The 27,664-nt window shown below is 40.7% G+C and overlaps 1 protein-coding gene across 1 annotated transcript in view; it reads left to right on the top strand.

The window, feature by feature from the left end:
* LOC136886745 (fatty acid synthase) overlaps positions 1-27,664 on the top strand; it is a 367,163-nt gene that overhangs the window by 29,742 nt on the left and 309,757 nt on the right. The window contains exons 3-5 of the mRNA XM_067159549.2: positions 7,155-7,307; positions 15,835-16,008; positions 26,752-26,952. Coding sequence (XP_067015650.2) covers positions 7,155-7,307; positions 15,835-16,008; positions 26,752-26,952 — 528 coding nt within the window. The remainder of the gene's footprint in view (positions 1-7,154; positions 7,308-15,834; positions 16,009-26,751; positions 26,953-27,664) is intronic.

The raw sequence follows: 27,664 nt of genomic DNA, 5'->3' as shown, positions 1-27,664 counted from the left end.
GTCAGTCCTGCCCTGTTCGTTGTACACTTCAAGACTTGATTCAAGCCACTGAAGAGGGAATTTCTGTTGCCCATTTCTGGGCAGACATTGTGTGAAACATGTTTTGTGACATAAAATGTATTTTGTTTTTTATTTGTATATATTTATATTTTTAAGTTTCTCAACACTCTGACATGAAAAGTAAATAAATAAATAAATAAATAAATAAATAGAAAAGGGCAACTTAGAAAACTGGAGCTGAAGGAAAGGAAGATCCTGAGAAAAATCATGGGCCCCATTAAAGAAGAAGGCAAGTACAGAATCAGGCACAACAACGAACTGTACCAACAATTGGAGAGCATTACAACATCTATGAGGAAGAGGAGATTGAACTTCTACGGTCATGTCATGAGAATGGACAATCAGAGGCTCACCTCCAGAATCTTTCACACCATCTCTAGAGGGAAAGCGACTAATGCCAAGTGGGCAAGACTCGTCAGAAAAGACCTTCAAGAATTGGACATTGCTCCCAGTGAAATTTATGACAGGAATAGGTACAGAACGTTGATCAGAACATCAAACTCTCTCCAGTCACTAACAGAAAAAACAGTACGTCCGGGAGGAGGTGTGAAATGGACTCAGGAGCGAAAAGACATTCACAGTGCAAGAATGAAGGAGTACTGGTCAAAGAAGAAAGCTGCTAGAGATAAGAACCACGTGGTCCATAGCAGGCCCGAACGGAACTAAAAAAAAAAAAAAAAAATAAATAAATAAATAAATAAATAAATAAATAAATAAATAAATAAATAAATAAATAAATAAATAAATAAATAAATAAATAAATAAGTAAATAAATAAATAAATAAATAAATAAATAAATGAACGAACAAACGAGTGAATGAATGAATGAATGAATGAATGAATGAATGAATGAATGAATGAATGAATGAATGAATGAATGAATGGAGTCCTGTGTGATAAGAAAATTGCATTGCATCTAAAATATACTGCACAGTGATTAGACCCGTGGCCCTTTATGGATCTGAATGCTGGCCTATAACATCGAAGCACAAAGAGGCACTTCATGCAATGGAAATTAAGATGCTGTGGTGGTCCATGGCTTGAATCGACTAGACCATATCAGGAATGATGCTGTGCAGAAGAAATTCAAGATTGCCCCAATCACAGAGAAAATGCATGAATCACATCTGCGATGATACGGACATGTACTCCGTAACAGTGAAATCTCAGTTGCAAAGACTGCCCTTCAACTGAACGTGGAGGGTCGGCGACCTCAAAGGCTGGCTGGATAGGGTGAGAGATGACATGCGGCTCACCAATTAGCCCTCGGAATGCTATGGATTGACTAAAGTGGTGGAAACATTGCGAGAAGGCAGATCCCAAATTAACAGGGAAAATGCAAAGAAGATGATGATGTGACAGGTAGTTCATCATTTCAGGAGTATATGTTTACAAATTCAGAGTCACAATAAAGGGTGCTTAAACAGTTGCATCAGTACACAGTGTACTACCCTCTGGTGGCAATGCAGGCATGTATTCGTGCATGCAAACGATCATAAAGGTGTCCCAAGCATCTTGCACCTTTTGATGCAATTCAGCAATAGTTCTTGCAGGCTCTGGAGAATGTGTAAATTCCCAATTCATCACATCCCATATATGTTCAATTGGCGAGAGATTCAGTGATCTCGCTGGCCAGGGCAGTTGTTGTACACCACGTAGAGCATATTGCAGTAACTGTATATGGACATACCTTCCTGTTGAAAAAGTGGCAGTAATACAGGACAACAAGCTGTGCTATGTAGCAGGGCACATTACCCTGCAGAAACACCAACTGCGACTGCAAGTTTTAACTGATGGCCTCCCAGACCATGAAGCCTGGGGTGGGACCTGGGTGTTGTGGGCGAATGCACTCTGGAATAGACCGCTCACCAGGTCTAGGCCTTACACGTGTAAGTCCATCACTTGCATACAGACAGAACTACTACTCTTATCACTGCTGACTCGTTCACGACACCAGAGTAGCCCTGCTTGGCAGTGTTGTGGTGTCAGTGGTAGCCTTGCCAGAGGCATATGTGATCATAATCCTGCTGCAAGTAGACGGTTCCCAATGGTCCTTGGTGATACAGCAGGTGCAACATGTGACTGGATTTTTTCCTGGATGGTTTTCAGTCGGCCACCGCTGCTCGCACAATGTGTCGATCTTGACGTGCGTCTGTACTATGCGGATGTCCAGACCCTGCTCTACAGGTGTGGAAATGTTCCACAGACCACTGCTGAAAGCTGCAACACACCACCGATACATCGTGCCCAACATGTGCAGCAATCCATCGATATGTCCACCCAGCTTTACGCAGGCGCACAATGCCATCCCGTTCAAATGGCTGCAGTTGTTCAACAGGAACACTTTCTCATCGGCAGGGCATGGTTGTACCCTGGAATGAATGTTGCAAACACTGTTCACCTCTAACCTCAGCACAGTTACTGCCTGCAGAGTCAAAACAGAGTGCACTCATACAGGCCTTCTGAGCACTATCTGATCGCTGATGTCCATGACAAATCGCTAAGGCTTGTTTCACACCTACCTGGCTGCTGGGTAACCAGTAGCCAGCTCCGGCAAGAATGGGAATCCTTTTCACATATACCCGGCAAGAACACGGCAGCAGTTGTGTACACATCACGGGTTGGAATGGATCGCAATAAATTACTAGCATTTATGGTCTTGTATAGGCGTTTGAAGAAAAGGAGAAAAAATAGACTGCTATGGGTGCATCCAGTCAATATGAGAAGAGACGAGGTTGGGGCGTTCTTTATACTTTTTGAGGACTTAAGAAATGACAGCGACAATTTTTTCAACTATTTTAGGATGAGTGTGCAAACATTCTGTGTCAATTTCCACCATAAAAACAAATATGTAATACACTAGAGCGTAAAAACAAGAAAACACAACACTCGAGAAGACTGTAGACAGCTACCGTGCTGGCTAGATGTGTAAAATTCCACTGACTCACAGCCCCCACTACCCTCCCAATCTGGTTTTGTTCGCCCAAAAGCCGGCCCGGACAGTGGGGGCTGCCGGCTTCCTGCTACAATAGCACGGCAGCCGGGTGCCGTTCATACGGCAACGACTTTTACTGGGCAAGTGTGAAACGTCTTGTACACTCCTCGCCCTGACAACTGTGTACCCGGCACCGGTTACCCGGCAGCCGGGTAGGTGTGAAACAAGCCTAACACAGCGACCACACAGTATGTACTTATTATACCCTGGTGCCACTGAACACAGCTCTTGCAGATGTTGCATGTTTTCCTTTTTCCATTAGTGTAATTTATCGTGATGGGATCTATTTCTCTTTCTTTCTTTGTCCTGTGTTTATAATCTTTCACCTCCTTTATCCTATGTTTCTTTGCACTTCCTGTATTTATCTGGCTGTCTTCTTATCCTAAAGTTCCTGCAGTGTCAAGACTGAAGATCTATCAAGATGGCCCTTCAATGAGTGCTGATGCTCACTCTCCTGATGAATCTGGGAAGCAGAAATGAGTTCATCAGGGGCTGAGAAGAGATCAGTGTAGAAGGACAGGGATTTATGCAGAGAGATCCTATCTATTTGAAGATGGCAGTATATGTATATGTGGAGATTGCCATTGTCCTTTTTGTTTTTATGTCTGTCCTTGTCCTCTCTTATGCCGGGCTGAGTGGCTCAGACGGTTAAGGCGCTGGCCTTCTAACCCCAACTTGGCAGGTTCGATCCTGGCTCAGTCCGGTGGTATTTGAAGGTGCTCAAATACGACAGCCCCGTGTCGGTAGATTTACTGGCACGTTAAAGAACTCCTGCGGGACTAAATTCCGGCACCTCGGCGTCTCCGAAGACCTTAAAAAGTAGTTAGTGGGACGTAAAGCATATAACATTAACATGTCCTCTCTTTCAATTGTTCCCTCTTCCTACACTGACCTATCATTGTATTCATTCTGTTATTTTTACCTTTTCATGTTCCTATCTTCATACAACTTGCCATTTAGTATTATTTATTACAGAGAATATTTCAGAATCTAATACGATATGAAAACTAATAATATTTTGTAATTTGTAGACTAATTATACAGGGCCATCGAAAAAATATATCCATATTTTTTAAAAATTGCTGCTTCAAGTAGGGTAAACATATTGGAGTAATTATGATCTTAAACTGAAGAAGGGAGGTTTTTTTTTCAACTGCTGCTAGTAGTCATATGCGTACTAGTCTGACATTTACCTTGACCAAGTAATGTAAACCCTTGCTATGAATAGCTCGTCTGCATGTGTGCTGTGTAGCCAGGCCAGGGCAGTACGATGTGGACTGGCCAGCATAAAACTCAGTGCGTGCTTCGATTTGTGGAATTCAATTCAAATGTGCTTGTTTAACGTCAATTAAAATAACTTACCAGTGTTGTGATGCACCAGACAATGTATGCAATGCACTGAATGCTCAGTTTCTGAATGGTTGGACTATTCCCTCTAATCTCATTCCAATGGACTTCTACTTCTTCTGGGAATACATTAAGATCATTGTTTACAGCGAGAATTTACATGACTTAACTCTTCAGTGCCAACCTCTATACGTGGTATAGACCCTTTTTTCTTCCGTAGCTCTGCTTTTAAAAAAGTCTGTTTGCTTCATGGTATATATCTCGTATGAAAGACGATGTCTCGACCTTTTATCTGAAATATGTATCAAATTGGTTTTTTCGTCATAAATGTTATTCCCCTCATTCAGTTTCATCCTGCTCTTTTCGGTCTCGCTGCAGCTTCATCAGTCCGTGTGACGCGCCGCGCTCAGCTGTGGTTTGACTGACAGTAACGTGCTTGAAATATTGTATAATTCAGATGAAAGTTTAGTTGGACGTAGTAGTGACAGTATTACCAGCAGTGATAATGAAATAGATGATGTGGCTGTAGCGGATGCAGTGGTAAATGATGAGAGTGACGATGAGGAGGAACCAGTACTTCAAAATTTCATGTGGGAGGCTATGGATAATTATACAGGTATAAGGGAAGTTTTCAACAGTGAATTCTGATTCCTGAATTCTCTAATAATATTCAGACAAGTCACAGGGACAAACGTTGAGCAGTTATCTTATCGGGTTCAACCAATGGAAGGTTTGTTTACAAAATACCCTCGCTCGGGCGGGGAACAAAACATTCAAGGCCAGCGCACATCAGATAATACAGTTTCAAGGTTGCAGGAAAGACATTTTATTAGGAAATTAGCATCCAAGAGTGAGAAATCCAAACCTCAGAGACGTTGCATTGTATGTTCAAAACACGGCAAAAAGAAGACGTCGGTGTACTGCTGCCAGGAGTGTGACTTGGGTCTCTGTCTCAAAGAGTGCTTCTAACTCTATCACATGAAACTAAATTACTAAGGAAATGTGAAACAATTATGTAATTATATGCATGTACATAGTTCTATCATACGGAATTCCAAATTTTGTGAATATCGGGCTATTCTTATACTTGCAGTAACGCTTGAAGTGAATCAATGTATTTCAGTCGCACATAGTTGAAATCTCATCCGGCTGCTTGGTAGGAAGCTCTTTAAATGGCTCTTTTAATGCCTCTTAGAGAAAGGATCACTGCTGTCATTCCAGACATGCTCCAATGCACTAGGCAAGAAACTTATTATTATTGATTCGATGATTTTGATAGCATACATCGAGACTCATTATGGACCCTCGTAAGAAGCTGTGGTGTCCCAGATAGATTTATCAATATCTTCAAAAGCCTGTATCGTAACAGGAGATGTTGCTTGGAACTTTTCATCATCAATACAGGTGTCAGACAAGGATGTATTTTATTACTCTTTCTGTTTCTTCTCACCATCGATTTTGTTACGCTGAAGGCACTGAATGGACCAAGTGCTGGAATCTTGTGGATTGTCCACATGCAGCTCACTGACCTTGATTTTGCCAATGACGTGGAAACTAGTACCTCTCTGTGAGACATGAATAAACAGCTTGGACACTGAAGCTGGAAAACTTAAACTACTTATTAGTATTGATAAAACAAAAAGCACATTGATTGGTAATCATCCTATCACACCGATCACTGTTGGGCAGCAGCCAGTCAAGCAAGTCAAACAATTCACTTACCTCGGTAGCATCTTATCACAAGATGGCAGTGTAGATGTCCACTACAGAATTGACAAAGCCTCAGCAGTCTTTCAGCGCGACCCATCTGGTCTGCTTCAACAATCGATAAAAAACAAAACTCAAACCTTATAAAACACTCATCATGCCAACAGTGATCTATACCAGTGAAACATGGAAAATTGTGATGCAGACAGCACGGAAACTCAACATATTCCACCAATGTTGTCTACTTAAAATTTTAGGTGTCACTTGGCATGACCAAGTCACCAAGGAGGAAATTTTGTGGCAGAGTGTCTGCAAGAAATTGCAAGATATTGTGATGAAACATCGAATGCATCTAGCCGGCCATATTCTTTGCTTATCAGACAGCCGACACTTGAAGAACGCTATGCGATGGGAGCCACCAGGAGGAAGGCGAAAATCAGGCAGACCATGTGAAATATGGCTTCACATGTTCAAAGAAGACCTACAAATAGTGAACATCAGGTGGGACAATATTGAGTACACCACTTCGAACAGGACTCATTGGCGGAAGCTTGCTGTCCTATGCTCTTCATGCAGAAGGAACCAATGATGACGGTGTCTTCTGTGTCACTAATGGGACATATATAGAAAAGTATTAAGGTATGTAAAAAAAAGAAAAACGTCCCATATTTCCTCAGCATTTTAAGACCATAATCTCCTTGATATGTTCATTCTACTTGAAGCATCAATGTTTTGAAATATGGGTATTCTTTTTTGATGATCATGTATTTCTAGACATGCACTGTTAACTCATCACAGTTTCTTGCTGCTTATCAAAAATGATCTAAAATTAACTTAGATAGTTCTGGAATTAGATAACTCCATTGAGTCTGGATTCTCCACTAACTGCACTTGAACAGGACGAGGTAGAGTTGCAATTACAATAATTTGTTTCTTTGTTTTGTCTATAGACTCTTTTCCTTGTTATCTTTACTGGTGACTATGGAACAAGCTTCTGAATAACCACTAAATGAATGTGATGTTCATGTACTTGTTAACTCTACAGAATATCCAAATATACCATACCGCTCTGGGAAGATCAAGAAACTGGCAAAATTTGACTCGTCCTTCTTTGGATACCACTACAAGGAAGCCCAAACCATGTGTCCCATGTTGCGCTGTTTGTTGGAACGTACTTACGAGGCTATCATTGATGCAGGTAAGTTTTAAAAAAATCTTAAATCTCTCGTTACCATCCGTTTCAATACTACACAGCTACCATTAGAAAAATCAACATACAGTTAGGAGTTGTGTCCAGCCATTTAGTCAGAGGGGAGAGCACATAGAAATACACTGCAGGAAATCAACAAAATATTAGTCCTCTTAATTCCTCGCACACTTTGTTAGTACATCTTTCTAATATACTGTGGGGTGTATTAGAATTCAATACCCCAACTTCTAGGGATGATAGAAAAAATCAAAATAAATGTTTTTTTTTTAAACAATGTAAAAATATTGATGGTATCCCTGGAGATTAATGACTTTAAAAAATGAAAGTGAATAGGCACTTGAATTAAGTTAAAAGATTTTTATTCTTTGTATTCAAATGGTGGAGTGAATTCTTATCCAATGCTGATATAAAAGAAAGGAAAAATAAATTAGAAAAATGTAGGAAATATTAACAAAATTTAAGGAATGTAAAATATTAAATGAAAAATATGAAATAAAGAATTGCAGAGAAATAAGTCAAATTGTGGCTCATCTTACGTAACCAAGTGTTGAACGTACTAGTAAAATAATGTTCTAGGAAGCAAATGACATGAGAATTTCCTTTCCACTGCAGTAATATATTTGTTCAACTCATATTTTAATCAGGACATTACTTTGCATATATGCTCAAGTCTACATCTCATCAAGATTGTAAGTGACTTAGATTATAAATGATTTAGAGTGTAAAAGTGTATCTACACTTTGCAGTGATACGAAGAATATCAAAAGACTTCTTCACTTCTTCTTCTTCCTCTTTTATGACCACATAGGATCACTTTAGTCAGTCCGTCGTTCAGGTCTCTTTGAAGGGATTGTTCGGGCTTTGCGGTCCTCCCAGTACTTCTTCAGACGCTCCGATCTTCGTGTCCTTTCCTCAATTGAAAATATGCATGTTGTTTTGTTTTGTTTTGTTTTGTTTTGTTTTGTGTAAGGTTAAAGTGGAGGTTTGTATTCTTGAGTTTTGTATTCAATTTTGTCTTATTTGTGGTTTCTTCAGTTGTAAGGCCTATTTCCTTCAGATCCTCTCTTACTTCTCTGATCCATTTACGTCCTGTTGTGGTATTTTTTGAGACGAGATTGTGTTGTACTAGTTGTTTCAGAAGTCTCGAATCCTGCATCCTCATGATATGTCCAAAGAATCCCAGTCTCCTCTTACGCATAGTATCTGTAATGGGTTCTAGCTCTTTGTACACGACTTTGTTAGGTATTAACCGCCACTGTCCATCTTCCTGGTATTTTTTGTTGATACAGGTTCTTCCAATCCTCCTTTCAATTTCCTGAAGTCGACAGACTTTGATTGTTTATTCAGGTAAAAAAGTGTTTCTGCTGCATATGTAGCTTCCGGTTTTATAACTGTGTTGTAGTGTTTTATTTTTGTATTTATTGATAGACATTTCTTTTTTGTGCTTTAGCTAATCTATTTGTTCTTGTTTGGATTGATATTTTTTCATTTAGGTTATGTGTTATTACTTCTCCAAGATATTTAAACTGAGTTACTATTTTGATTTTATTACCATTTATGGTAATTTCTTTTAGTTGTGTTGGTTTTTGGGGCATAATTTCTGTTTTTTCAAATGATATTTTGAGGCCAATTTTATTTGCAACGTTTTGAAGTTCTGATATTTGGGTTTTTGCTTCTTTTATGTCCACTGCTAGTAATGCTAAATCATCAGCAAAACCCAGGCAATTTGTTTTGATTTTTTGGCCAATCTTTATTTTGGGGGGATATTTCCTTAACCATTCCCTCATTACCATTTCTAGAGCACAATTAAATAATAGTGGTGAAAAGCCCATCTCCCTGCTGTAGTCCAGTTTTAATTTCAAATGTCTCTGATGTTTCACCCCTAAACTTCACTTTTGATTTGGTGTTGGTGAGAGACAATTTTATTATGTTTATTAATTTGGGGTGTAGTCCAAGGTGTCTTAACATTTTAAACACAGATTCTCTATGGATGCAATCATACGCTTTCTTGAAATTTACAAATGTTATCACCATATCTCTGTTTCTTCTCCTGTTATAATCCATTATCAACTTAAGACTCATGATCTGATCAGGACAGCTCCTCCAGGGCCTGAAACCTCCTTGATATTCTCCTAGTTCTTTCTCAAGTTGTAAACTTATCCTATTAAGGATGATTATTGAAAATATTTTTATGTTATGTGTAGGAGCGAGATTCCCCTGTAGTTACTAGGGTCGGTTTTGTCTCCTTTTTTGTGCAGGGGGTGAATGACGGCTGTTGTCCAGTGTTCTGGTAGTTCTTCTTTTATCCAGATAGAGACAAGTTGTTGATGGAGGGCAACTTTTGCTGATGTTCCTGCATATTTCCAGATTTCCGCAAAGGTCTTATCTTCTCCTGGTGCTTTGTAGTTTTTTAATTTATTCAGAGCTTGGCAGACTTCCGTTATTGTGGGGGGACTTCTTCTCTACTACAACAATATTAATGCATATGAGTCCGAATTCCATACCTCATCAAGATTGTGAATTTGGACTTGTAACTACGTTCTTGAATACTACGATGTGTGTGTCTCTCTCTCTCTCTCTCTCTCTCTCTCTCTCTCTCTCTCTCTCTCCTAGGTCCTTCTTCTCTTCCACCTATTGAGCTATAGCTCAAGAAACACACAATCAGTGCACTGAAACTCTAATGAAGCTACAATCAGCTGGTAACTGTTTTTCATTAAAATGAGACATGTACCGTATTGCATTTGAATATTGAAATTGCATGTGTTTTCACTTGTGAAATGATGTGTGTTGATTAGATGGATACCTTAAATAGGGAAAGGCAGTGAAAAATGTCAAAGTTAATGGAGCTGATGAGGGTTTTTCAAGGAAGATCAAGTCGCTTCTTTTGACAATAGTTTTTATTGAGGGGAGTTCAGCCGAATGAAGATGGGAGAGGTAAGACGTTGACCATTTTCTAAAAACAAACTCTGTATGTGGATCAGTGGTAAAGTTTTGGCATCCAGATCCCTAGATGGCGGCTTCAAACCCGGAAGAGGTAGTCAGATTTTTAAAGGGCAGAAAAAAAATGTCATTCTATACTCCATGTGTTTTACGACATTGGCATCTAAAATATCTCTGGTAGCACATTTGGGGTTTACCTGACAAAATTCATTAACCTGTTGACGAGTGCGCCAAAGGACAGTCAATAAAGTGAGCACAGCATTTGTCATTTGGTTCCATGTGAAGGAGCATGGCATTCGTTGTTTTAGTGACATAATATGACATCTGGCAGCGTTTTTTAAAAACTTTTTCAATTATTTGAATAGTGTCACTGTACAAATCCTAGTTCTGTGTGATGGTGGTCTCTGACAGGAATGCGTATAGGCTACTCATTATAGTGTAAGAGTTTGGTGCGCCGTTAGCCTGTAGGTTACAGCCTAGTGTTACGATTGCCGCTGATATGGATAGTTGTTTGTGCTTTTCATAGCTGTAAATATTTTTGGTTTTTGTAAATATAACTGTAAATATATTGTCGACAACTGCTTGAGAAACACTTTACTGCTAAATGTTGCACGCCTGTTTGGAGGTGGGACACAAGATCCATTACACCTTGAAGGTCACCATTTTTTAGGCCACTCCCACAAAGTGAATCAAAGAAGCGTAAACTTCTGAGGCAATGCTACGTGTGCAAACACATTACCCGATCAGGACAGAAGAGGAAAGAAACGAGTTATGAGTGTTCTACTTGTGAGGTCGCTCTCTGCATACATCCTTGCTTTGAACAGTATGATACATTTAAAAAGTTTTGAAATGACAGTGTTTTCTCAATCCAAAATCTGTTTTCATGTCTCTCGAAAGCTTTCACAGTTCTAATAAATAATTTTATTGTAATTTTTTTTTAAATTCTTACTCCCCAGAGGTTGTTTACCGGTCAAATCCGTACTCGAATACGGCCGTCATTATTGCAGGCATATGCTTGCGCACTTGTCAAAAGGTTAAAACTCATCCATAAACGCCCTAGAGAGGTTCAGTTTGTGGTGGCTCCATCTACATCAAAACGACTCCAAAGACTTAGTGACCAATCTTTACATTCTCTCTTTCCTCCTTTTAAGTTTGTATAACCTCCTTGTGAAATGTATCTTTATGTGGGTTTGTTTATATCTGGTTGTTAATTGTGTGTGGTGCTGTTTTAACAATAAATCATTGCTTTTTACAGTTTTCATTCCTGAATAGCAATTTAAGAGCATGTGTCAAGTTAGCTTACTCTAACAGTGGTGACCCCGACGTGATTTGAACGATGTGATGAAATAAAAACGTGTGCATTCGAGTGTTGTGCAGTGTAACCGTTGACTATTGTGTTTCTGTAAACATGTCTAACACTGAGAATACAGAAGGAACACTATCAACAGACATTTATGAGAACAGAAATGCACATACCGCATGTGTCTTGGTAAAAATACCACCCATTTGGCGAAAGAACGTAAAATTATGGCTGATGCAAATCGAAGCACAATTCGCTATGGCCGGTATTACGGCAGAGTTGACAAAATTTAATTACATAATAGGATCGCTCAAACCTGATGTCTCGTCTTATAACTGAATTCAAGGAATCAGAAGGACGAAAGGTAACCAAACTTTTAACGGAAATCGAACTTGGTGATAAGAAACCTAGTCAGTTACTCAGAGAAATGCAAACCCTTGCTGGAACACAAGTTCAGGACGACTTTTTAAGAACTATTTTCATGCAAAGGCTACCAGTACATTTAAGGTCTATATTAGCAACTTCCAGTGATACACTGGACAACCTAGCAACAATAGCAGACCGAATATTGGATTACTCGAGCCCTAGCATATCTGCTATTCAGTCGCAACTGTCAGCATCACCCAACGATAGGATTTCTAGGCTTGAAGAACAGATTGAACAATTATCATTATCAATAAATAGTGTTCTGAATCAACCACAGTACCGTTCTCGCTCAAAGTCCCGTTCACCTCACCATAAACATTATCAACCACGTGGTTCATTATGCTGGTACCATTTCACATACCGACAAAAGGTGAAGAAGTGTACTCCCCCATGCAGTTTTACTCTTACTTCTTCTGATTAGGGAAATGCTCAGGCCCCTCGCTAGAGGCGGCACATAGTGACGTGGGCCATGTAAATTCTCGCCGCTTATTCATTACAGACCGTTCCTCTGGAAGGCGATTTCTGATCGATTCAGGAGTGGATTTGTCCGTTCTTCCTCCCACAGCACAAGATAAAAAGCATGCTTGCAAACGCCTGCTATATGCAGCTAACGGGACACCAATCAAAATGTATGGCGAGCGCTTAATTCCACTTGACTTTGTTTTGAGACGATCTTTTTTGTGGCCATTCACAATAGCTGATGTTCAGCAATCTCTCCTCGGTGCTGACTTTCTTAATAACTATGGGTTGTTAGTTGATATAAAACACAAACGTCTCCTAGATGGCACAACTAATTTATCAACCCACGGACTACCAGTATCATCCCCTGTCTCAGGAAGTGTTCATTTACTTAACCCTCACAACAAATACTCTGTTCTACTCCATGACTACCCAGGCCTACTTCGGGACAATCCAGCATTTACTGCAACCGACATACATTTTTTCCACACCATCTTTACAATCGGCCCACCAGTCGCTGCCACAGCGAGAAGACTGCTTCCCAATAAACTTGCTCAAGCGAAGATGGAGTTCCAGAAAATGATCGACTTGGGTATCTGCAGACCTTCGAAGAGTCCTTGGTCCAGTCCTCTCCACATGGTACAGAAAGAAGATGGTTCATGGTGACCCTGTGGGGACTACAGGGTCCTCAATGCCATCACAGTTCCAGACAGGTATCCTATACCTCATCTCCAAGACTTCAATACCAGACTATCAGGTAAAACAATTTTCTCAAAGATTGACCTAATCAGAGGTTTTCCACCACATCCCAGTAGCAGAAGATGATGTGGCCAAGACAGCTATTATAACCCCGTTTGGTTTATTTGAATTTGTCAAACTTCCATTTGGTCTCCAAAATGCTGCCCAATCTTTTCAAAGGTACATGGACTCCATTTTGAGAGATTTGGACTTTGTGTTTTGCTATCTCGATGATATCCTGATTGCATCTCAAAATGAAGAAGAGCATGAGGATCACTTAAGAATCCTCCTTGAACGACTGCATAAATACAGTATCAATGTGAATCTATCAAAATGTGTTTTTGGAGCCTCAGAAATTTCCTTCCTAGACTACAGTGTGTCATCTTCAGGCATTAAAACACTCCCCAACCATGTTGATGCTATTTGCTCATTCCCACAACCTCGTACTATTGCTGAATTGAGACGATTTCTTGGATTAGTAAATTTCTATCGCCGGTCATTACCAGACACAGCTGCTACTCAGCGCTTACTCTTCAGTCTTTGTAAAGACACATGCAAGCGTGACTGCAGAGAGGTTAACTGGACACCTGAAGCAGTACAATCCTTCACACAACTTAAGGAACAAATAGCAAATGCCACCCTTCTGGCACATCCTTCAGGGGACTTACCGTTAGCATTGCTGGTTGACGCATCTGACTTCGCAATGGGAGCTTCATTACATCAAATCCGTGACACAAAGATGGAACCACTAGGATTCTTCTCAAAGACTTTCTCCAATACACAGAAGAATTATAGCACGTATGACCATGAATTATTGGCAGCTTATTCAGCTGTAAAGTACTTTTGTCACTTACTAGAAGGCAAAAATTTTACCATCTACACTGACCACAAACCTTTGACATTTGCTTTTCAACAACACCTTGATAAAGCGTCACCCAGACAACTTCGACATCTAGACTTCATTGGTCAGTTCATGACTCACCTACGGTACCTGCGTGGGAAAGACAATATTCCAGCTGACTTCTGTTCATGCATCTCATCCATTTCCATTCTATCACAACTATTATTTGATGAAATTGCCCAAGCACAGGCCTCTGATGATGAACTTCGCCAACTACAACAATCTACAGAGACAACACTCAAGTTCAAGACCATTACATTACCATCAGGAGCTGAATTAATTGTTGATGTTTCTACAGGAGAACTCCAACCATTTTTGCCAAGTCAGTTCCGTAAATTTGCATTTGATGCATTACACAATATGGCTCACCCAGGTATTAATGCCATTGATCGATTTTCAAGCTGGCCGGAAGCTACGCCCCTGATGGATATAACAGCTGAAACAGTTGCATATGCCCTGGTGCACACATGGATAGCTCGATACGGCATACCATCTGTTATCACCACTGACTGAGGCGAACAGTTCGACTGTTCTCTTTTCAGTAACCTGATGAAACTCCTAGGCATTCACCACATCAAAACAACCGCGTATCACCCTGCTGCTAATGGGAAGATCGAACATTGGCATCTTCAACTGAAAGGTGCACTGCGTACACAACTCTCCAGCAACTGGATGCCCCAACTTCTGCTAGTTCTTATTGGTCTCCGATCTATCATCAACCTCACTTAGGTTCTACTCCTGCTGTACTTGTATATGGAGAACCAGTGAGGTTACCAGCAGACTTCGTGGAGGAGACGCTACCAATGACAGATGTAACCTCCTTTGTCTTGAAACTCAAAGAGCACATCAAGTCCTTACATCCAGTCCAACCAGTACACCACTCAGTGAGAAAGACATTCATTCCCTCTGACCTTCTAACTTGTTCTCATGTATTTGTTCGTCATGATGCAGTTCGGAAACCATTACAGCCAATCTACGACGGACCCTTCAAAGTGCTTACTAGAAGAGAGAAACATTTTGTGATTCAATTACCCAATGGTGAACAGACTGTATCAATAGACAGACTGAAACCTGCCTTCCTTCTAGATGACAAATTTCCTTCACAAAATGAAAAAAAAACAGCCCACCTACCAAGAACCACAGACCAATCCTCCATCTGCTGCAGCAGAAGAGAAGTGTAGCCGTTCTGGACGAACTGTTCGATTTGCAGCTAAATACCTCTCCATTATCACTGGGGAGGGAGTATGTGGTGGCTCCATCTACATCAAAACAACTCCAAAGACTTAGTGACCAATCTTTACATTCTCTCTTTGCTCCTTTTAAGTTTGTATAACCTCCTTGTGAAATGTATCTTTATGTCGGTTTGTTTATATCTGGTTGTTAATTGTGTGTGGTGCTGTTTTAACATTAAATCATTGCTTTTTACAGTTTTCATTCTTGAATAGCAATTTAAGAGCACGTGTCAAGTTAGCTTACTCTAACAAGTTTACTCTGCCATCTAGTAGGCCTAGAGTAAAATGGAATGTCAAAATTGATGAGCAGGAAGCCAGATGGCATTGAATTAAATTATTGTTGTTGTTGTGGTGTTCGTTGTTGTTTTTGTTGTTCAAAAAATTAAATAAAAAGTGTTTTAGAGAAGTACTGTACATTATCACTTTAGGTTACATACGTACTCTGCCTTGGTATGATTATGATATGTACAGTTTTAATAATAATACTTGCTAATGGCAATTCTCTTTCATTTCTTCTAGGAATACATCCTGCCTCGCTTAAAGGTACGCGGACAGGAGTTTATATAGGCACCTGTTTCAGTGAAACAGAGAAGGCATGGTTTTTTGGTAATAATGAACAAAGTGGATATCCAGTTTCATGCTCTGCTAGAAGCTTATTTTGCAGCAGAATCACACATTGGCTTGGGGTCACTGGTAAGTTATACATTACATATTTTAATTCAGATACTGGCGATGGTATTGAAATATTGAGAAGGCATATGGCAGTGTAGCACAGCAACTGGTATGGGATGGATTGATAAAAATAAGTGATAAGGAAGAGTAGAAGTAAAAATTATTAAAACCATGTATGAAATGTGTGTAAGTAGTGTGAAGACCAAAATTAGATGAACAAAATTGTAGCAGAGCATGCTTAATTTAACAATTGTAAAAGAAAAAAACACATTTAGAACATTGAATACAGTTTAAAATCATTAAAACCATATCATAAATTCAAAATTAAACAAGGTAAAATACACGGAAACTAATGGCAGTGTGTGGACAACGGAAGGAACTCTATGAGGTTATGGATCAGAAAACTTTTGTGGCCGAAACTTTGACCAAAGAATAATTTTAATTTAGTTTATACCTACTTATATTCCATACTTATTTATTATAAAAACATTAAAGAAAAGAAAATCAAGAAACTAATGTGTAGGCCTACAATATAGAAAGCTCATAAAATTAATCAACAATAACATTACATTGACCATTGTTTGTTGTGATGTGCCTTGTTTCTTCTGTTTCCACTCATCTCCAATAGATAGGATTACTGCTGCGTACCGAGTATTTTTTTAAAATTTGCTTTGCGTCGCACTGACACAGGTAGGTCTTATGGGGACGATGGGATAGGACAGGGCTAGGGGTGTGAAGTAAGGGGCCTTTGCCTTAATTAATGTACAGCCCCAGCACTTACCCTGTGAGAAACCACCGAATACCAACTTCAGGGCTGCCGGTAGTGGGGTTCGAATCCACTATCTCCCAGCTCACAGCTGCACGACTCTAACCACACGGCCAACTTGCCCGGTCGTACCGAGTGTAACAGCCTGCCTGAATATTGGCGGGAAGTAGCTGGGGAGTTAGATAACTTTCTTCTTTAGCATGCCATTCCTCTGGTTCATAAATTTTCTGATACTACTGGTACGTAACACACTGGTTCATCATAGCATTTGAGCTATTCAGTCTCTACTCTGAGGCACTGATTAGAATGAGGAGTGTGCAAATTTAACGGAATGATGGCAGAGGAGTGTTCCCGGCAGTCTGCGACCTGGTCATTCCAGCTCTGGAACTTTGGACTGTTAGATCGGCACCTTAGTACCGTTCGTTGAAAGTGAGAAAGTGTGCGGTTCTTCATTTGATCAAGTATTTTATATGATAACATTGCTTTCAATCGCTACATTCCTACTGACGTTTTTGTAATGACCTATGTTCAATTCAGTTAGGAAAACCACAAAGTCAGTCTTTCTGAGAATCCTGTAGCGAAGCACGGGTACATGAGCTAGTTATAGACATATAATTGCATTGTCACATATAGTGACATACACACCAGTTCCCGTTTTGACATGCCCCATTTGGACGTGACCAAATATTTGTTATCATGTGGCATTCCCCAGACATGTAATCTTAATCATAGCTTCATGATCTATATGTGAATGTATTCTTCAGCTGAAGACGACCCTATGTAGGGGATCAAAACCGGTACTGTAGCATAATAAGTGCAATAATTAAGTATTGATAAGGTGGAAGTCCTTTCCTATTTCTAATTACGTGGCAGGGAAACGGATGGTGGGAAGACCAAGAACCCACTGGATGGATGTCGTAAAGATGGACATTGCAGATTGGGGAAGGACACTGGAGGACGTCGTTAACAACAGAATGTATCTCAATAAGACAGAAGGGAAGAGGCTCACCAGCAGTACCCGAGAAACTGGAACTGTAAAATGATGATGATGATGATGATGATGATGCAGGATTGTGTGCATCGATCCCATGGAAATCCCATCTTTGTTGGCGATCTGTTGCACACTTGTTCGGCGATCCACGGAAACAACTTTCTTCACTCGCTCGATCTTGTCATCAGACTGACTTATGCGAAGCCAAGATTGTCTTGTTTTGTTGTCACACGACGTTCTGCCTTCTTTAAACTGTCCCACCCATGAACGCACATTAGACATCCATGACACCATCACCACGTCTCACTCAACCGGCGATGAATTTCAAGCGGTGTCACACCACGCAAATAGAGAAAACGAATGATTTCACGCTGATCTTGTAATGTAAACATGGCCATTTTAAGTATCAATAACAGTCCTCACTCTTGCCACTGCTGCTAGGGTTCTTTGTACCATACAGTGCTGCCATCTCTATCACACATTGACAACAAGTGACTGCTTATTTTAAAACAAACTGCATGTTTCTATCTGTTTCCAGTTCTGAGAAAAAAATCGCAGGTGTTATAAATTGAATGCACCTCATAAGTGGAAGAAGATGTCTGATTTTCTATCAGCCAAGTGTTACACTAGCCCCAGCCGAATAATAACTTGATCTCCCTGTATTTGTTGTACCGTACCTTGTAAAATTCTTAGTCCTTTTCCCTGATGCAAGTGTAATAGACATATATATAACTTTAAAACAATGTTCTTTAACCTATAGGTAAATAATGCCAATACCAAGCTCAAATTCTTCTTCTTGTTTCCGAATTTGGTCATCTATGGACCACATTGAACCCAAGACTTCTTCTTCTTCTTCTTCTTCTTCTTCACCAAAACCTCTTCATCCTTTCACTTCTAATCTTCCTTTCTTTCTCAGATATGACCAACTTGGGTCTACATTTTGGTGGTTTCTCCTGGAATGTTTTGATGCTGTCCACTCAGCTTCTAAATTCTATTCTGTTGTGAACCATATCCATTGTAAGTCCACTTTCTGTTGCATCTCTTTTTACCTCTTCGACCCACTTCATCAAAGCTTTCAGTCCAGTGATGTACTTGAATATTTCCTTAGGTAGCCATTTCTCATCCAATCTTTCTAGATGCCCATATAATTTTAGTCTACGCTTTATTATTATTATTATTATTATTATTATTATTATTATTATTATTATTATTATTATTATTATTATTATTATTATTATTATTATTTATAATCGTATTATTTGTGAGGTTATGTCATGAAACATGTGCTGTATATATATTAATACGAGTTTATTTAATGTAAGAACCCGTAATTAATAGTATATAAATTATTACTATTACCTGTATATATGATGTTATTGATGTATAATCCACTACAATATTCTGCAACACACTGTAATATCCAGATTGGCATATTCTTGACACTAGATGGTTGTAAAAAGTTCTTTACATTGTTAGGCACTCTAGAAATTACGAGAAGATATGTTGTGACGTATCCTTCTAGAAGCCTGGCCAGGCAACATATATAAGGAGGCGGTCTTGTTGGTGGAGTTGAGGTATTGTTTAACAGGAGTTGTTTTGATGTAACTTGTGTAGAAGTCGTACTAGCGAGTGTTTGAAGTATGTGAAATGGATTTGTTGAGTTGGTAGTTGACATGTCTCTGGTGCAGTCTTCTTATTCTTTGTGATAGACAGTTGTTCAATATGGTGGTTTATGGATGTGTGACATGTAAATAATTGTAAATAAAAACAGTCTATGCAAGTGACAGCATTTTGTGTGCGTCTTTGTGAATACATCATTGGCGACCGTGGTGACAGGGCTGAAGAATAATTTTTGAGTGAATATGAGTGTAAGTGCGAAATAGGTCGAAATACAAGTGATACCAGAAAATATGTCCATACAACAACTCAAAGACGAACTCGCCAAGAGGAATCTTCCGACGAAAGGCAAGAAGAAATCACTGCAGACGCGGTTACGAGAAGATCTCTTTGAAAAAGGCAAAGATCCCAAAAGTTTTTTTTGAGGTCGACGAAACATCGGAAGATGAGGTAAATATTACCAAATTGTGTCCTAAGTTAACAAACATGAGACAGACACTCAATTCCACCCCTAACAGAACAGATTGCAGACCAAATTCCGAAAGTAGATGACAAAATTTCAGACAAAATTTCTCAAGCATATACAATTTTAACCGGACAAATATCACAAGTGTACACGCAGGCTTACAAAGTAGAACAATGCCTAGAATCGATAATTTCAACCGTAGATGAAAAAAATTCCTTCCCAAATTAGCGACATCACCTATCGATTAACGCAGCAGATATCGGGCATCAGTTCAAAACTGGGACAGGTCGAACAGATCGATAGTAGGGTAAGCCAGCTGGAATGCGACATCTCGAACCTCAAGGAGGAGGTGTAAATCCAGGTTTCTGGCCTAAAGCAACAGACTGAGGAGAGAAATTCTACTGTTGAGTGAAATTTTGAAAGCCGTATATCTGCCATTGAGGGAAATTTTGGGAGCCGTATTTCTGCTGTTGAAGAAAGGTTAGAAAACTGGTTTTCGACCATAAAGGGAGATGTGCAGAATATAAGAGAAAGGATCCTTCATGCAGTAGAAGATAGACTGACTCAAACAGGACCTGTCGACACGCCTCTAACCCCCTCAAACCTACGTAACTGGCAATACAGGACACCTAGACCCGAAGGTGATTATAGAGAGCCTTCCGGAATTCCATGGGCAACGGGAAGAGAACCCAACTAGCTTCATCGAGGCATCGCGCAATCTACTATGACGGACTAATCTACCGGAGGACATCTTCGTTCAACTCATCACACCGCAGTTAAAGGGGCAAGCCGCTACTTGGTGGAATAACTTGAAGAACTTAAATTTAAACCGGGTGGACTTCAAGTGGGAATTCCTTGTTAGGTTCAATTCCGAAGGGGTGAAGAGCTCTGTGAAAAAGAAGCCACTGACTGAGGCACAACCCCCCGCCATGAGAGCTAGCGTGTTCGTCCTCCAGGAGTACCAGGTCTTCAAGCAGCTGCACCCGGAAGGAAGCGAGATCAAAATCTTACCAGACATCACAGAGCTACTCTATGATAAGATTCGACCCCTAGTGAAAGTATCACAACCGAGATTCTTTGATGATCTGCGTAGAATCATCGCCCAGCTGAAAGAGGAACACAAGAGCAAAGATACGGAAGAGACCAGCGCTACCAGTGTGGAGGAACAGGACACCTGAAGAACAAGTGCCCAGCCTTGACGTCGGAAAACTAGGTCCGGCCCATTTTGGATTGAGGGGGGATGGGACCGGGAACAGGAATGCGCCTCAAGACATGACAGACAAGCAACCCTGGTCAAGTAGGAGAGGGACTGGTCAGATTGTGAGCAGAACAGGCCAACCTTGCACAATTATCATTTTGAGGATAGGCAAAGAGAATTTTTCAGCCATACTTTTTTTTTTTTTTTGCTAGGGGCTTTACGTCGCACCGACACAGATAGGTCTTATGGCGACGATGGAATAGGAAAGGCCTAGGAGTTGGAAGTGGCCATGGCCTTAATTAAGGTACAGCCCCAGCATTTGCCTGGTATGAAAATGGGAAACCACGAAAAACCATTTTCAGGGCTGCCGATAGTGGGATTCGAACCTACTATCTCCCGGATGCAAGCTCACAGCCGCGCGCCTCTACGCGCACGGCCAACTTGCCTGGTCAGCCATACTCGACAGCCAAGCAAGCCATTCATCTGTCAATGGGACTGTTGCCAGATTACTACTGCCTATAAAGTCTCACCATCGTGGAAGGATAGTGGGAGCAGCGGACGGGGTAACCTATTCCATCCAAGGACAGACTAACCTAACTGTTAAATGCATGGACCTGCCTATTGTAATTGACGTTGCAATGATTCAGAACCTAATGCCTGACATCATATTAAGTCATGACTTTCTGGTGAAATACAATTTGATCCTAGACTATGCTGCTCATAAAGTCTTTTTGGGAAAAGACAGACGTCTGAGGGTCACCTGGCATGATGGAAATCTCCGGACTCGCAAGGATGTGGAAGTCGACGTAGACCCTGGAGATATCCAGTTAACGCATCTTTGACCAAGTGAAAAAGAGGAGCTGAGATGTGCCTTAAAGGACTTTCTGAAAGTCATCACCAATAAAATAGGACGGACTACCACTGTAACGCACACCATTGAATGCAGCACTGCCTCACCCATCAAGCAATGTCCATATCCAATCAACCCGGATAAGCATGACTTTGTCATTCAGAAGATTCAAGAAATGGAAAGGCAAGGTCTCATCAAACCCTCTACATCCTGTTGGGCTTCGCCTATCGTCCTACCGTAAAAGAAGAATGGGGAGTATCGACTGTGTGTGGACTTCTGCAAGTTGAACGCGAAGACCGTGAGTGACGCCTACCCCATGCCTGACCTGAAAGACTCGCTGAAACAAGTAAGTGGGTCTAGGTTTTTCAGCACACTGGGTCTCAACTTCGGATACTGGCAAGTGGAGGTAGAGGAAAGTTCTAGACCACTGACTGCCTTCATGACACCGAGAGGATTGTACCAGTTTACAGTAATGCCTTTGGGATTGAAAAATGCTCCTGCAACCTTCATGCGACTGATGGATAAGGTATTATAATACCAATATAAATGGTCCGTTATTGGACATTATAAATTTTCCTGCTAACTCATTCTTGGTTTCCAGCGTTTCGCCCTCGTGTGCTAGGGTGGGCTCATCAGTTGGTACCTAGCACACCTACCAATACGCTGGCTAGTGCATACCGTGGAGGCCACTGCGTAGGCTAACTGGAGCCACTGGCAGTGCCAATGCACTAAGAGACTTTGTCTCATCAGCAAAAATTGATGCCTGCTTGGCCATCAGATGATATAGATGTTGATTCCCATAGGGAATCTGAAATATTTGTCCTGAATGAGTAAATTTATAATACCAATATAAATGGTCCGTTATTGGACATTATACATTTTCCTGCTAACTCATTCTTGGTTTCCAGCGTTTCGCCCTCGTGTGCTAGGGTGGGCTCATCAGTTGGTACCTAGCACACCTACCAATACGCTGGCTAGTGCATACCGTGGAGGCCACTGTGTAGGCTAACTGGAGCCACCGGCAGTGCCAATGCACTAAGAGACTTTGTCTCATCAGCAAAAATTGATGCCTGCTTGGCCATCAGATGATATTGTCAGGATATGTTGGGGATTTTTGCCAAGTGTATCTCGATGACATTTTAATTCACAGCAAGAATTTTCAAGAACACCTTGTACATCTACAGAAAGTGCTGGAATGACTGAAGATTCATGGACTGAGTTGCCAAGTGGAGAAGTGGAATTTCGCCCAGTCCCGTGTAGAATATTTTGGCCATGTCCTAACATCTGAAGGCTTAGAAAGGCAACTGGAGAAGAATCAAGCTATCAAAGAAGTTGAGCGCCCACGGACCAAGCGACAAGTACGTCAGTTCCTTGGCTTGTATGGATGGTATAGCAGCTCCGTGCCACACTTTGAAGAGAAGGCAATACCACTCACCGATCTACTCCATAACAACCACCCGTTCCGATGGGGCAGCAAGGAAGAGGCAGCATTCCAAGGCATTAAAGCTGCGATATGCAATGCTCCCAGTCTAGCCCATCCCGACCCTCAAAGGAAGATGTGCGTGCAGACGGATGCCAGCGACTCTGGCCTAGGAGCAGTGTTATTCCAGGGGAGGAGTGACGGCAAAACGGACATCATCGAATATGCCAGCAGATAGCTATCTCCCACCAAAAAACGCTACTGCACTGCCGAGAAGGAAGCCTTAGCCGTGGTGTAGGCTACTTGGAGGGAAGGAAGTTCCAGCTCTACACCGATAACGCCGCTCTCAAATGGTTGAACTCGGTCTCTGGCTCCAAATCTAAATTGATGCTATGGGCTCTGTTAATCACAAAATTTTATTTTGATATGTGTCACGTCCCAGGATCAATGAACATAGGAGCAGACTGTTTATCGAGGCACCCAGTGATGGAACCTGAAGCTAGGAGCACCATTGTCGAGAGGGAGTTCCCACGAAAACACCAATGTGAGCCCAAGGAACCTGTATTTATGACCATCAAGAAGGAACTTGATCTGGAAGTAATTAAGCAATGGCAAGAACAAGACAAGCCCTGTAGGACCATGACGCATTGGATTAGGAAACAGAACACCAATAGTCGACTCGTTCCAAGGGAATTCAAGATGTGCTACAAGAACTTCCAGATTGACGGAGGATTCTTAATGTACAGATCACACCTCTCTGACACGTCTATAGTAGTGGTGATCCCTAGACAGCACACAATGGACATCCTTGAGAAGTTCCATGACAGCACAGAAGCTGGACATCCAGGAGGTGAAGAGACATGTCAGTCTATCTGACGAAGATTATTTTGGGTCAACGTGCGGAAAAACATCCTGGACTATGTGAAGCAGTGCTACATCTGCGCCTGCACCAAGGCGAGCAACAGGAAGGCAGATTCCAGGCAGCAAGGAAGATGACAGCAAGAACCTTTGGAGGTCATAGCCCTGGACTTGGGTCCTTACCCTCAAACACCACGGGGTAAAACAGGACTCCTAGTAATCACTGACCTCTTCACAAGATGGATTGAGGCCTTTCCGATACCAGAAGCCACGATGGGGCGCATCACCAGCCTTCTACAAGATGAAGTATTCAGCCGCTACGGTTATCCACGGTGCATTCTGTCAGGCAACGGGAGTCAGCTCACGTCAAGGAAGTGGCAGCAAATGATCAGAGAATGGTGTGGGGAGCACTGGACTATCCCTACCTACAACCCAAGGGCCAATCCAATGGAATGATGGAACCAGGATGCTATGGGTCCACCTAATAGACAAAGAACGTCGACTGTGCGATCATAAGATACCACAGTCACTCTTTGCCCTGCAACAACGTATTAATCATGTCGCTGGCTATTCTGCAGCAGAGCTGATCCTTGGTCGAGAGTTATACGGCACCGGGGAATGGGAGATTAGTCCACCACCCACTTCTGGTCAAGATGATACAGCTGTCTCCCTAACAGAGTGGCAGCATAAGCAGCAGCAGGACATCAAGGAGAAGCTTGCTTTGGCCAAGAAGAGATCCCTTACCCATGCCAAGGCTCCAGATGTCGAAGAGACCCAAACCTTCCTACCAGACCAACAAGTACTGTGACGAAACCACCAAGTCAGTAATAGGATTGGAGGGTTTCACGCAGGTCTCGCACCTAAGTGGGTTGGTCCCGTCGAGGTGGATAAGCAGTTGGGCCATGGGGTCTACTTACTAAAGACCAACCCTCCTGTCAAGGTCCACGCATCAGAGTTGTGGCGAGTCAGCCAACCACTGCACATACAGAGTAAGCCTGGTACTACCATGGGTCCACCTGGAGGAGAGGCTACTAATGACACAGCACAATCTGGTAATGAGGAGAACGCATCAGCTATCATCAAGGAAGAGGCTGGCAATGAGGCAACACCAACCCCTGACACGGCGCAATCTTGGTCAAGAGGAGGAGAGCACATCCAGCAACGTCGAGGAAGAGAGAAGATACAATCTATGACCAAGGCAAAGTCGACGAGTGTGATAAACTGTTGAAATAGTTTCAAGTTATAGGGGGGATATTGATGCAAGTGTAATAGACTGATATAACTTGAAATACAATGTTCCTTAACCCATGGGTAAATAATGCCAATATTGAGCTTGTATTATTATTATTATTGTTGTTATTATTATTATTATTATTATTATTATTATTATTATTATTATTATTATTATTATTATTATTATTATTATTATTATTATTATTATTATTATTATTATTATTATTATTATTATTATTACTACTTGTGTGGTATGGCAATAAAGTGTCTACATCCACTTATTCGTACTACTGCTATTACTATTTATGATCGTATTAGTGAGGTTATGTCATGAAACATGTGCTGTATATATTAATATGAGTTTATTTAATGTAAGAACAGTAATAAATAGTATATAAATTATTACTATTACCTGTATATATGATGTATAATCCACTACAATATTCTGCAACACACTGTAATATCCAGATTGGCATATTCTTGACACCAGATGGTTGTAAAAAGTTCTTTACATTATTGGGCACTCTAGAAATTACGAGAAGATATGTTGTGGCATATCCTTCTAGAAGCCTGGCCAGGCAACATATTAGGCACTCTAGAAATTACGAGTACCGGGCGAGTTGGCCGTGCGCGTAGAGGCGCGCGGCTGTGAGCTTGCATCCGGGAGATCGTGGGTTCGAGCCCCACTGTCGGCAGCCCTGAAGATGGTTTTCCGTGGTTTCCCATTTTCACACCAGGCAAATGCTGGGGCTGTACCTTAATTAAGGCCACGGCCGCTTCCTTCCAACTCCTAGACCTTTCCTATCCCATCGTCGCCATAAGACCTATCTGTGTCAGTGCGACGTAAACCAACTAACTAACAAAAAAAAAAAGAAATTACGAGAAGATATGTTGTGACGTATCCTTCTAGAAGCCTGGCCTGGCAACATAAATAATGAGGCGGTCTTATTGGTGGAGTTGAGGTATTGTTTAACAGGAGTTGTTTTGATGTAACTTGCGTAGAAGTCGTACTAGTGAGTGTTTGAAGTATGTGAAATGGATTTGTTGAGTTGGTAGTTGACATGCCTCTGGTGCAGTCTTCTTCTTATTCTTTGTGATGGGCACTTGTTCAATATGGTGGTTTATTGATGTGTAAATAATTGTAAATAAAAACAGTATATACAAGTGACAGCATTTTGTGTGCGTCTTTGTGAATACATCATCCTCATGCCTCCAGAATTTTACCTTTCAATTTTTTTCAAATATTTTAATGCAATCTACAAAGGTTTGTTATGACTGTGTAGTAGTTTTGCTTTTACAACTTCCTGTAACATATCAGCATTAAATGTAATGATCTATATGCTACTATAATTTTCTGTTTTGTAGGACCCAGCTACACCACAGACTCTGCCTGTTCTTCTAGTCTTTTCGCTATGAACCAAGCGTATGAAGATTTCCGTCTTGGAGTCATTGATTATGCAATTGTGGGAGGATCCAACTTGTGTCTAGATCCCTACACAACTCAGCAGTTCGCATCCCTCGGTGTCTTGTGTCAGGATGGAAGAGTGAAGTCTTTTGATGAGGCTGGTATGTATGATGATTACGAAGTCATTAATAGCTGAAAATATGACAACTCTTTGGATTCAAATCTGAATTTCTCAATGTTAATTAGGTCATCTGTGAGGGTATTTGTTGGGCGTGGACTGAATTACACATACTGATAAAAGAAAGTTAAGAATCCAGAAGAACTGGTCTGATTTGTGTGCAATCTGATACACTTGCATACCATGAACAGGCACAGAAAATGTGTCAGTTCCAATAATTTATAATAGCTAGAAGACAGATAGATAGATAGATTGATTGATTGGTTGATTGATTGATTGATTGATTGATTGATTGATTGATTCATTCATTCATTCATTCATTCATTCATTCATTCATTCATTCATTCTATCATTCATTCATTCTTTTAACACTTTCCACATTGCTGATTTTAATAAACTTAACCATAATAGGTATTTTATTTGATCCTGTATTGATTTGTCTAAATCTATTAAAGAATTAAAGAATAGTTTCTTTAATAGATTGCTCATTTTAGTTTTGCTTGGTACAAGGATACTGGAGATTTTTTACTATATTCAGAATTTCACAGAAAGATTTTGGATTTAATCACTACCATGTGCTCTATTTATGTTTCCAATGTGGTATTTTATCTTTAAATACAGTATTAGGACATCAGATTGTGATGAACTTCATGAAGAGGTACACCAGGCATTGTTAAAATTTCAAACCAATGAAA

The sequence above is a fragment of the Anabrus simplex genome, chromosome X (genome assembly GCF_040414725.1).
Source record: "Anabrus simplex isolate iqAnaSimp1 chromosome X, ASM4041472v1, whole genome shotgun sequence".
Classification (NCBI taxonomy): Eukaryota; Metazoa; Arthropoda; class Insecta; order Orthoptera; family Tettigoniidae; genus Anabrus; species Anabrus simplex.
This window is presented reverse-complemented; position numbering and strand designations above follow the sequence as displayed.